The 13,651-nt window shown below is 40.5% G+C and overlaps 1 protein-coding gene across 1 annotated transcript in view; it reads left to right on the top strand.

The window, feature by feature from the left end:
* Positions 1-8,144, top strand: part of rab26 (RAB26, member RAS oncogene family) — a 103,255-nt gene extending 95,111 nt beyond the window's left edge. The window contains exons 6-9 of the mRNA XM_030400675.1: positions 153-218; positions 1,584-1,640; positions 2,372-2,448; positions 6,009-8,144. Of these exons, the coding sequence (XP_030256535.1) occupies positions 153-218; positions 1,584-1,640; positions 2,372-2,448; positions 6,009-6,111 (303 nt within the window). The 3' untranslated portion in view covers positions 6,112-8,144. The remainder of the gene's footprint in view (positions 1-152; positions 219-1,583; positions 1,641-2,371; positions 2,449-6,008) is intronic.
* The last annotated feature ends 5,507 nt before the right edge of the window (positions 8,145-13,651 follow it).

Raw genomic sequence — 13,651 nt, 5'->3', positions numbered from 1 at the left:
TTTCACTGTGGGTCCATCCATCTCCTTTGTCACCACCATCTATCGGCAATCATTCCCCTCTACCATCCCTTTTCTCCTCCGTACTCCCTCCTTTTCTTTCCCCTTTTTTTTGTAGGTTTCCTGACCAGTATGCGCTCTCTTTCCTTCTCCAGGCATGGCTGACAGAGATCCATGAGTACGCCCAGCAGGATGTGGTCGTCATGCTGCTGGGCAACAAGGTGAGACCTTGTTGCCAACACTGGGAGATGGATGGACAGATGGACTCATAGAGGGAGGGATCATGGAGGGAGGTATGGGGGGAGTGTACGGATTGGATTTATGAATGTGTCTGGAAGCAGGGAAAGAGATTTCCCTTCATATTTGCTCTTTATATTGGTGGATTTTCGAAATGTCACAAAACGTCTTGGGAGGATTCACTAGTCCTATCCATCGATTGACCATCGTGTTGATACGTGAAAATAATCTCGTGCTTAAGATTAACTAATCAATATTTGACATTTCATGTTAACAAACTTTCAGCTGATTATGTGTTATGTGAACATAGTTGCATGTAGTGACAAACCCGCAGAGAATTATCTCACAACTCTGCAGGCCCACTCTAATGAGCTCAGCATCTTTAGCTTTTAGCTTTCAGCTGTACCGTTTAGATTTAGTCTCACTGCTGTCATCATTTTGGTTCTAGCCTCAGTAGCCGACCAAATCAGCAGAATTAATATTGGCAGTGTATTTTTACGCAGGTCATCAAGGCATGTTGCACATGTTTAGGCACAAAAAACACTTGGTTAGGACTTGGGCACAAACACAACTGGAAATTGTCCTGACAGCGTTATAAAAATATCCAGTGGTTCCACGCTTACAAATATTAAAACACTGAAGGTTATAGCAACTAGCTGCTGAGCACAGTGGAATGTTAAGCTAAGCTAACGAGTATTTCCGTCAGTTGGTGGTGAGCAAAACAGCACCAAAAGAAGATCTTTTACACTATGTAGCCTCGCATGAACATGGCTAAAATGTTGCTATGTTAGCCCTTTTAGCTAATTTTGGGTTTGTTGCTCTCCTCAACCTTCGGTTTAGCAACAGCACAATGAAAAAAAGCTAGTCAGGGAAGTTGAATGTCTACCATTGTCAGGCTAAAAAGCATATTTTTCCCAGGAGTTGGTGGACACTTGCGTGAAAAGAAAAATGAATATCGCTCTCACATTCATAAGGCCCCGAAATAATGCTCATTTTGTTCCGTTAGCAGAAGCACCTTTTATATAGCCATAAAATGTCAGTGATGTATATTTTTTTTTGCTTGTAATGGAGCTCCTCTGTGTCCAAATGAAAGCATTGATCAGAAGCACTGGTCATAAAAATGGAAACCAAAAGTAGCCAGGGAAAAAAAAACAACACAAAAAATAACAGTCAGGTATTAGAACGTATGCCGTAAAGCAAGGAAAATGTGACAGTCGACATATATGTCGAGCATGGACAACGCACCGCTGTGAATTCCCTCATTAGCGCGAGCCTCTCTGCGGACACTGTGTGGCAGGAAATGGGACGTGTGCCACTAACAGGATATTGTCTTTTCTAATGTATTCCAGGCTGACTCAACACATAACAGGGTGGTGAAACGCGAGGAGGGAGAGAAACTGGCAAAGGTGAGCTTCATGAAAAAAAAAAAAAAAGAACACACGTCATGCAATTTGATGAATGTTAACAAGCACAAAGGACGCGCTGCACTTAAAGCTGCCCACACTGTCACGTTGACCCTCGCACTCCCCCCACCCCCCCAGTGTGACTGCTGTGCCTTGATTAGTGCGTGTAATTACGTATTCATGGCGGCACATACTGTTGTTATTGTTCTGAACAAATGATTGGGGGGGGGGGGGGACTCGCTAACGTAATTTTCCAGGCCGTTTCGCTCAGCTAAGCCGTGAGTTGTGAGTGAGAAAGAACAGAAACGGTAGTGAGAAGCGTGGCAGAGGCGTCACAGCAGTCAGGGAGAGACACATGCAGCGGGACTATTGACACGGACGCACGCACAATGAGATTACTACCTGGGGGCAGCTTTCATCGACTGCATACTGGGCTTTTTTTTCTGTCTTATAAATTAGAACAAAGTGGGGAGAAAAGTAGTTTGCCAACGCCTGAATTCTCAACGCCCATCTAAATAATTGTTGAATTATTGGTATTGATCAGCAGCCCCGCCCCCCCCCTTCTTCTCCAGGTACTCTAGACCCTAGAGCTCCGAACTCTTGTAATAAAATTCATTATAAAACTCATCTTTCTGTCAGCATGAGGACATTTTGTCCTAATTAGGAAAGTTGTACAAGAGCGCCAAATGTCCACACACACACACACAACTAGTAACAGATGTTTCTCTGTGCAGGAGTTTGGAGTGCCCTTCATGGAGACGAGCGCTAAATCTGGACTGAACGTGGAGCTGGCCTTCACTGCAGTGGCCAAGTGAGTCACACCACAGTACAAAGAGCACTGCGACAATCCTCTGCCGGAATTGTGTGTTTTCTTTCAAGGAGCACGCTGAAGGCCTTTCGAGGGTTTGTGTGCTCTGCCATTTAGCGCTGAGAGGTGGAACGTGAAAATACTCAGTGTGTCACCTGTAGATCAATAGCTCCGGTGCTCCATGAACTGGAGCATGATCAGACGGTGAGTGTGTTACTTTTGAGAGAAGCAGTCACAGTTTTCCTCTCTCAAAATGTTTAAGCATTAAGACGCACCCCTGCTCAGTTCAATACACTCGGGGGTTAGGCAGCTGCAATCTAGCGTGATCAGTAGCTTATGGTGGGGAACGTATGCCAATATAATCAGACTTTAGTTCTCTAACTTTGCTATTGTCGTCACACCACAGCTTACTGATCTGTTTCTGCTGCTTTTAGCGTTATCACACTGTGGTTAGCTGCAGTTGACATAAATGTGCTAGCGACAGCTTTGTGTTTTAGAACACGAAGGCCACGGTCATCATCAACTCCTTAGAGGAATTTAGAGAAAAAATCTGCCACCATTGTTGTTGAAAACTGCATGTGCCGTGCCACCACATTTGACATAGTGTGTGCGGTGATGCACACTGGCTCTAAAATACTTTTTCCCATAGATTTCCATGAGGAAAAATTCAGCTGTAAAACCAACATGTCCTTGAACCTGAACATCGGCATCTCCCATGAAGATGTGTTACTGTTCCCATAACAACATGACTACTACAGCTTACCAGTGATGATCAGGTTTAGGCAAGAGGAATACTTTGTTAGGCTTAGAACTAACTTAGAATAAAAAATAAACTTCAAGAAACAGAATTTAATCTGTTTGGTTCAGTAACACTTGAAAATTCTAGAATTGCCGCCCAATAAAATAATTTTACCCCATTCAAGTCACTGGAGGGCCGTCAGAAGTCTCTGGTCTGTGCGCTTTATGGGCCCCACAATGTGGAAGCTGTCCAGAAGAGTTGGGTAATTTTAGATCCTGGAAGTTGAACTATTTTGGCCTCTGAGCAAATTCATTGTCGAAAAGGTGCCCTGCCTCAAACGCTGTATTTAATTTCCCCTTTACGCAGTTGTGTATCACTTATGAGCAAGCTTTAAAAGTTGAGCCCAAAGGCCATCAGCCAATGGTAGGGGGAAAGAGAGTTATTAAGTGTTGTTTTTTTTTTGAACTGATGTACATTTGCATTTGTTCCCCACAGTCACGGTATGTTAATTAAAATACCAAGCTTATGCTTTCAAATGCAGAGAGGGCACAAATTACACATTCAGCTGTTAACGTGAGCTCAGCATCTGAACCAAAAGTTTATCTCGAAAGAGCGCTGTTCACACTATTTTTAGTGAGCGTGTCACCGGGATGTGTAGAGTCGGACGCTTTGTGTGGGAGTCGTACATTTATAGCCTCGTTATGGTAACAGGCTGGCATGGTGAGATGCTGCCAAAAATAGCGTGGCAGTCTGGCACACAGCACCCCTGCAGATAATGAATATAAGACCAGCTCTCTTCTCGTTGTTGTTCTCGCTTGTCTTGACACGTTTTCAGTTGAAGTTTTTTTGTTTTTTTTACATCTCTTTCATTCTTTTTCTCTTTTGTCAGCTCTCTTTAAGCTGTCAACCGTCATTCTCCCACCTTCTCATCTTCCACACCCCAGCATATTTCAGTTCATATCACTTTGACACTGTAGTGCCGTGTTTGCAGAAAAAGCAACAACATGTGCTCAAACTATAAGCAACAAAAGACAGGTAAAAACAGGACTCACATGGAGACGGATGCAATAACAATGATTCTCACTCTGTTCAGTAATTGATGACAGTGATATTGACAAAGTGCTGGCATCGTGCATATCTTTATGTGCTTTAATTGCCCTACACCATGTAATGTGTTGCTTGTTTTTCTTTTTGATGAACCAAAGATAGTTTCTCTATTAATATGTCGCCATGCTGTCATGCTGCTCATAAAGACCTTATCATAAAGTTTTACTATTTATTCCCAGCACGGCTTTAAATAGAACGGTGCCACATTTTGGGAAATGTGGTTAATTGCTTACTGGATTTCGTTACCTTCGGATAGAGCCAGGCAAGCTGTTTCCCCATGTGTTTCTGGTCATTGAGCTAAGCTAAGCTAACCATCTCCTGGCCGTAGCTTCATATTTATTAAGGGCTGCGCGATTAGTTGAAAATATGGTTGAAATTGCAATATCCAAATTGCCAGAAGTTGCGGTTTTTCATAAACTTAGGATTACACAGAGTGCAGCTCACCTTAAGGTCGACGGGTGTGTAGGAGAAGACCGACAAAATCAGGAAAAAGGCTCCCGCACACTGTCCACTTCATTTGCAATCAAGTTTAATGACATCAACGTTTCGGTACTAAAAAAGAAACAACTATAACTTCTGTCAAGACCCTAGGGAAGGTAACATGCTCATCAATGTAATATTTTTTTATTGAAGATGAAAATAGAAAAAGATAATCATGCAGCCCTATATTTGATAAACAAATCGGTACCAACCTCCTGATCTTAGTTTTGGACAAGCAAGCCAAGACATGTATTTCTCAAAATGTCAATGGAGAGTGGAACGTTTTGTTTAAGGGACAATTTGTAAGATTTGGCCAAGATTTCAGTTTAAAACATTTTGAAGATGTACAAACATTATCAACAAACTGTGAGTGTTGTACAGTTCCATCAACTCATCTTCACCCACTGTTTCTAATGCTCCCTTGCAGCTTCATGCCTCTCATGTCCCCGACTGTCGTGTCCTCTCATCCCAGAAGTCATAGTTCTGATTATAGCTGCTGTAAATCACCTCCATACAGCATCCCCTGGCTTCAAACTGGCATCCATTTAGCTATTTTCTGCTCCGTGCCGAGTGGTAGTACAACTCTAGGATTAGTCCCCCCTCTAATCCATCTGCTAATAAAACCACTTAACTTCACAGCAAACTCAGCTACTTGCTAACGTCAGCTAGACGCTATAGCCAACAAGGTTGCTCCAGCAATGAGTTTATTGCCCCTTATGATTTGCTGTTGGAGCTACCTTCAAATTCTTACAATTTCTTACAAATTACCTTAAAGCGTGATAGGTATATAAACCTATACATGAATAACAACATATCGTGTATACTTTTTTTCACCCAAATTTTCGAATGTGTGCCTTTGGGAACTTTGAGATCTTTGGCCCAGCAGCCCGTCTGTAAGGTTTCATGACTTGTCTCATCCAGGGTAGTGCTGTACGCCATAATTGGAGCTACTTCCATTTTTCATGTAACAATTATGGTAACTGTTATAACCCAAGTAACTGAATAGAAAGAAAGATGATACAACTAATGTAAAAAAGAGAAACAACAGGGATGCAATTAACAGTTACTGATGAAAGTCCAAAACACAATTAACACATGCTTGATGAGGAATAACCAGTTTTGAGTTTCATTCAGCGCTCAGCATCCAGCTCTATAAAAACAGGTGCTCTTTCGCCACCTACTGGTTACAGTGTTAGACATGCATCACATTTCTGCTGTCTGTCTGTGTCTCTCTCAGAGAACTGAAGCACAGGACCATGAAGGAGCCCGATGAGCCAAAGTTTCAGCTGAAGGAGTACGTCGACAAGGAAATGAGGACCGTCGGCTGCTGCCGCTCGTAGACCACATCCCATGTGTGTGTATGCAAGTGTGTGTGTGTCTGAGAGAGGGAGAGAGCGAACTGCTATTAGAATAGTTATACATCTGAAGTCGATGTGTCTGAGAATTTCCCGAAATTCTCAGCGATTTTTAGTATTTGAAGTGTCGATATGGCCATTAATGCTCTCTCTCTCCCAACCCACCTTTCCTCTGCAACTGTGAATGTAATATAACTCCTGTCTACATGCTCACGCATACACATGCATGTACACACACACACACACACACACACACACTTCAGGCTCTGTTTGTACGTGTACTTCACAGCCTGTTCGATCCATTTTGCCATGAGTGTGATGTACATATTTTAAATGTAATTTTAATTACGTGCTTTGTAGTTCTGTAAATGCCCGTCTTGTTGTAACAAAAAGACCATAGACACAAATGTGTTGAATATTAAATCAGTCAGTCTTGTTAAGGTAATAGAAATGAACAGATCTTATGAACACATTTGTACAGATTCACAATTGCACCTAATGTAAGCTGTCGAATGGCACTGTGTGCTGTTTATGGACAGGATATCGTATGATAACTGTTTTTAATACTTGTGATCATGACTATCATTATACAGATGTAATTTGAGTTCCTTAGCTTTTATACACAGATTGTTCAGTGTGAGTTAAAAGCTGCTACATGAAGCATTTTAATGTTAAGAAATGCCCCTCACTCAACCAAATTACCAACAAAAATGTTGCCAGTGTACGTTTCTGCAAAACCCTGCATTGTTGCAACTTAACGTTTCTTTAGGTTCAGTTTATTTATGTTGTGACAACACAGTGCTTACCCCCTGCATCAGTAATTGCGAGACATTATTCGGTTTAAAAAGAAACAAGATCAGCTGCAAAAGGACCAACGGTGGCCATTGGTGTCTGCAGATTTCGCCGCTTTGGGAATCAGTCTGTTGTTTTGCTTTACGGCACCAATCAGATTAATAGTACTAATTCTTCCATCACTTCAAGCACTAAATACTTCTGGAATAAGGGAAAGAAAAGAAAAGAAAAACTGATGGTATTTAGAGCTGTATTGATCAGTTGTCAAGTATAACATAAATCACCAACTAGTTTGACAATCGATCGGTTTGAGTTATTTTAATATGAAAAAAGTCACAATTATCTGATTCCAGTGTCTCAAATGTGAATATGTTCTGTTTTTCTTCATTTTTTACTCTTCTCTGACAGTTCTGAATAAAAAAAGACATTTGAGGATGTCATCTTGGGCTTTGGGAAACACTGAACGCCATTTATTTTACCATTTTCTGACAGTGACAGACCAAATTACCAATCAATGAATCCAGAAAGTGGTCAACAGATTCATTGATAATGAAAATAATTGCTACTTGCAGCCCTATTTGAGTTAAACTTTTTTTTTATTAAGTCTAATATTTTAGGTATACAACAACACCAACCCGCAACAGAGCCAGTGTTTGACTTTTCAATCAAGATCACATCTCAAAGAGACGTTGAGAATTCATAAAACCCAGACAAAGCTATGACTGAATCTTTCACTTGTTTTCCCGTCGTGAGGTTTGGTAGCTCCTGTCTTTCTGTAGTAGGAGGAGCTGTTGTTATTGGACCTTTTGCTGAACTTAATGCTGCGGTATGGTTTCAACCCCCGAGAGGAGGTGATGGGAACAGTAATTGGAAGTTGGTCGTGGGTGGAGAGACGCTGCTGTCAAGGAGGAGGTTGCAGGAGAGATGCAGCATTCATGTGTAAATTAAGCTTTATCTTATTTATCTTGTTTGTTTTTTTTTTTTTAGAAGATTTCATACTGCTGTCCGTTTATGTTAAAAAATACTATAAATTCCAATAATACTATAAAAACACTTTACATTAAATGGTTGAACTGAATCTTGATATACAGATTTTACAATAGATCACAGACTTTGAGAAAAAGTCATTAAATTCTTGTTAACTTGTTATCTGTATACTGTATCTTATCTGAAATGATTTGTATTGTATCGATCCCTAGTGTTCACAATAAAGAATCAACAGTGAATGACTTGTTCTTACCTGTGTAGCAATGCAGCTCACACACGGATCTACTCTGCCACCAGCTGGCAGAGTTGTGCCATTACAACTCTTTCGACTGTCTGGAATTGGGCAACACAGCACAATAGTATTATTTAATACATGTTAAGCGCCGTCTTTATTTGCAGTGCCTCTTTCACGCAAGTTTGAAAAATGCGGAAGCAGAACTACTTTTGGTGGTTTTGCTTAAGTATAACAAGTCAGATTCAACAATGACCTGCCTTTCTGTGCTCCTCTTTATTACCCCAGCTATAGTACTCCCACTTGGCTCCAGGTCCTGAATTGTCTGAACCCAGAACTCTTGGAAAGCTCTGTATTGAACACGGACGCACTGATTCAGGATCAGTAGAGAATGGAAGAGTTGCTTCAACTGGTCATCAGATCTCTCACCATCAGCACAGCAGGAAAAACACCCTCGGGGCTTAAATAAAGGTGGGTATTATTTTACACTAACAGGAGGCAACTGGGTCGGTCCTTTGCCAATGACTTCCCAAACGATTCATATGATCATTCTTAAAACGACAAAAAAAAAACTACATCCTGTGACTGTTGAAAAACACCAGCAACAGGCAAACCAAACCTTCGTCTTCATGTGGTTAACGTCAGGGAATGGTCATTGTTTGCTTAGCTTTAGATACAAAAACTAGATGGTAAGGTTTAGTTAGTGAACTACGTGGTTTAAGAAAAGATCCTGATTTGGTTTAAAATCAAAAAGTTGCAGAGGTAAGGTCAAAGATATATTAGGTACAGGACATTTTTATGTCACCTCACAAGTTAGAAGAACTCATCGATGATTTTTGATTTTGCACACAAACTCATAGTTACAAGAATGGCACCTAACAATGAATGTAAATATGGGTCGTTCTACGCTGCTTGCTTGGACAACCTTTACAGCCGGTTTCGGGGTTGAGGCGGGCTGGAATCAGGCTCTGTTCTATGAGGGGCTGTACAGGCCAAAATGTATAATCTTTTTTAAGGAAATCACACTAGGTACATCGGCAATGAGGGGTAATGGGTAAAAGCAGGGGAAAGAAGTAGATGATCCTGTGTGTGCAGATATGATTATTTTTTATTATACTTATAGTTTCCCAATACAGTTTCTATACTATACTCTATAAAAATATTATTAGTTATTAAATCTTGTATTTCATGTAATTTAATTGCAGTGTGGGTTTTTTTTTCTGTTATTCTCAATTTGTTTGTTATGCTATAAGGTTTTGTACATCATGGTGCATTTAAATGCTTGTAGAGCATTTCTTTGCTCATTCAAGTAGTAGCTCTGATAAGTTTTCTGGATGGATGTGATGGTTTTCATTTCCTGGAATAAAACACAGAATATATTGCACAATGTTTCAGAGACTGATGCGAAATGTTGTTTATTTTCTGTGGTTGGACATTTTGTTAAAAAAAAAACGGACACCAATCAGAACAACATAAAATCAAAGCGGGACACAACCCCCCTCAAAAACCTAGGGAAAGGTCACGTAAATGCGCTAGATGAAATGTCATAATTTATGGGCCCTGTGTTACTTCCTGTAAAAGCAGTCAGCAAAAATCAATTCTGCCTCCACACATGGTTCATACCCGAAACTGTGAGGAGCTTTGAGAGGGAGGTAAGACTGTGAGGAGTGATCACCTGGCTGGATTAACCTGGATGTCTGATGCGTCTCTGTGTGGGCATGGAACACTGGAAAAAACCTTGTGTTTTTGAAGGAAGAACACAGCACGTGGACATTTTAACCTGAGTGCCTCCCTGTATCAGTCAATCCATAGCTTTTCTTTCATTGGCTTAAGGGGGTTTGACGCAATGACATTCTGTAGCAGGGTAGAACGAAGTTAAAGGGAATGAAAGAATGAGGAGGAGGAGAAGGAGGAGGAGGAGAGGGGGCAAAGTGACCAGAAGAAGAGAACAAGGTCATCATCACTCAGTATAAGATGATCGAATGTCATAAAACACAGAGAACGTTATGAACCATAGAGGCAGGGAAGATGGAAATTAAAAATTTGTTTCAGTCTGTATTAAAACTCTGTCATTTTGAGTCCTTTGGAGATGTAAGGTTTTTTCAAATCAAGCTCTATGAAATGTTTGGCCACCAGGGGAAAGTTTTCTCTCAGATGGTCACATAAAAACTTTAACAAGTTTTCTTTTTTTTAAATATCCACTGTAGGATGTAGAGCATTCAAATAGATATAATCCTACGTTGAAATGAGTGATCATCAGAGATGGTGTGGCTCATTCTGCATCTGGGCATTTGACCAGTACGTGGTGCTGAAATTCATTCTAATAAATAATATAATCCTCACTTCAATGAAATTCACATGAATTCCATTTATGATGTTGAACCAAATCTGATATTTGATAAGTTTGTTTTAAACAATACATGCATAAAACCATAGACGGAGCAGGCCAAAGCAGAGCATACAACTATGTATGAGTCTTTATTGGGGTAAAATGAGTAGTAACAGAAAATATAAAAAAAAGAAAAATAATGTTTTATACGTTTTGTTTTCATCAATGAGATGAAAGCAGTGGTGGAATCTACATTCACTCAAGTAAAGTGTTGCCAGACATGGTGCGAGAAAAAAGCCCAAAATAAGTGACATAGACGTTTTTTCTTAAAAAGCCCAAAACAGACGTTTTAATCTAATGTGAGAAAAAGAGAGGCTACTTGATCGGTGCATACTTTATATACCATACTTGTACAAATTTATCTTGCATTTCGTAAGAAAATGTCTCAAAAATGACCTTGTATTTTTACACTTTTATGTTTTAAATCTAAGGAAGTTGAACAAAACCAAATAACCCCCAACAAATTAAGAATAGATTGCATATAATGAATGGACCAGGTACCAGTGAACATTGTTGAGGTTTACAGTAATATATTGCTTTTAACAGAAACAAAGAAATACAACCCAACACTCTGGATTTTAACTAATCATTCAACTTTGCTGCTTACTGTAGCACGTAGGCCACTGTTTTTGCACCTTTGAAAACTGGCTTAATGGAAATCTGCGTGATGTGCACATATTTCACACTAAACAAACACTGTCTGCAGAGTGCTTTTAATCGTCCTCCACATGAAGTCAAATCCAGTCCATCAGTACAGTCTCTTTCTCCCACTCTTTTTGTGTGGGAGCAGGTACTGAACTTTATTAAATTAGAGGGGAAATTAGGGCATCGTAGCAGCAGGTACATTCAAGTACAAATGCAATCAAAATATAAGGCCAAATATAGAATCCATAAAGTACTATATAGAATACACCATGTGCAAAAATCAATAATAATGGTAAGTGTTTCATTCTGAAGCTGCTGCAAGACACCACAAGGACTTGGACCAAACTTTCCCTCCTCCACCTACAAGTAGCAGCTCGTTTTAATGAATAAGTAATTGGATTGCATTTTTAATGTCTTCAGGCTCTGAGTTCAGACCCGTCTGCCTCTACCTGTTGCTGACGGGGATGATGGCGACAGAATGAATCTACATTGTGTTCCGTCCTCTTCCGCTAAACCAAGTTTCCTCCCTCCCTGTTGTTGTGTCCTTCATCGGGAGTGGAAAATAGGTTTCCATGCATAGCAAGATCGACAGCGTGTGCTCAGACAGGCTGTGACTCATTCGCTGACGAACAGTTATTCCAGTTTCCTTGAAAATATCCCAGTCTAGAACAGTGTGACGACCAAACCCAGAAACATTTCCCCTCATCCTCTTGTTTATTAGATTCAGCGGCACTGATTAGAAGACGGGTGATTTGAAGCGCATGTTGTTCTGATTACATGACCTAAGAATAAAAGCTTTGTCGTATACTGTATCGTAAATAATTAGATGGAATTGACGGGCATACTTGATGAAGTGCTTTTCTATGCAGCTGCACGACCGCTAAACCTTTACTGTGCTCCAGCTCACCATGCACCATTCCCTCATCAATGATTAACTTTCCTCACCCACATTTTCCCCCGGGCTGTTTTTAAACCTCCCAGAAACCTGCTAATCAACCGTGGTATTGGTGTTTGCTTTATATTTTCTGCAGCAGAACTATCTCATAAATTAGCGAAAGTGAGTGCAAAGTTTGAAATATATCCCTGATTTCTATTCAAAGACAGAAACACAGGACACTCAGCACATTAAAGAAAAAAGAAGCACACATTTGGTTAATTAATCACAAGCTCATCAGTTCTCATAAAAACATAAATCAGACTTCCAGAATGCAAAAAAACAAAAAAGAAATTTCAGACTTAAGTTGTCTCATGATTGAGCCAACATCAGCCTCTGTGATCAAGTGTGTGTGGGCTGTAATGCCTTTTCTGCTCAGCAGGGGTCGTAGTTGTATCACAGATTCGCTAATGTAAGCGGCACCTGTTGCTATCTGCTCTCACAAGGACTTCAGAAGTGTGGAGACAAAAAATAAAAAACATGAACAAAGACAAGGGGCGCCTTATTTTGAGCCAATGTTTATATTTCTGCAAGCACTTGAATGCATCACACTGGTGAACCCTGCCATCGAATCAGGTTCAAAAAGTGCCACATGTATTATTTTTGTTCTGCCAGGGCTATTAAATAACACGTTGAATTGGGCCAGATTTTAAAGGCAGCAAATGCAGATGCGTCAGACATTTTCAGTTACATGGTTGAAATGGTTGTCGTGGTCAACTACGTAACAGGGTTGACGGGGACATATTTTCAGTAGGGCACATGCCCCGTTGCGACCACCAACAGCCACAAGTTTTTGACAAATGTGCTCGGAACTGTGTCACAAAACCACGAAAAAAAGAGCTGATTTGTGAAAGATACCAAATTTGTACATTTTGCCCGATCAGTGCGTGTGCAACTCTCAGCAGTAATGGGATTTCCATCATCACCTCTGGAAAAAATTCTGGTTATTGTTTATTCAAACTTTAAATAAAATGTTGTTTTAATGTCCTCTGGAAGGAGTCTGACGAGTTATATGGGCATGTGGTGACATCAGATCTAGAAAGCATGTGTGTGTGAGACGTACATGGACGTCGCCACTATATTTGATGTTGACATGTTTTGTCATTTATCAGACTTTTGTATGCTGGGCCTATCCGTGGTTGCTTCTGGGCTGGGATGTGACCCGTGGGCTACTAACTGAGCTGAAAAATGTTCTTCCTATTGGCAGCAGTGTTTGCATGTGTCCCTCCAGTCACACCACTGCATGTCCTCTCTGGATGTTTTCATTTAGAGCAGTCGTGTCTGAATTAGTTTTGGGTTCAACTTCCGGCAATTTCAGGTATCACGAATCGGTTTAGTTTTGCGGATAGCATCAGCATTCGAGAGGAATTGGACGAATGAGGAAACAAGCATGAAATCTGTTTTGTTTTGTTCTCAAGAGGTCATCTGGAGTTTGGATGTTTGTGTGTAATTGGTTGATTTGATTGATCTCAGTTTTGATTTCCTGTGTTTTCACGCCTGCTGGAGTGGATTCTACTGATATTATATGGCCCTTAATTTACACTTC

The sequence above is a fragment of the Sparus aurata genome, chromosome 20 (genome assembly GCF_900880675.1).
Source record: "Sparus aurata chromosome 20, fSpaAur1.1, whole genome shotgun sequence".
Classification (NCBI taxonomy): Eukaryota; Metazoa; Chordata; class Actinopteri; order Spariformes; family Sparidae; genus Sparus; species Sparus aurata.
This window is presented reverse-complemented; position numbering and strand designations above follow the sequence as displayed.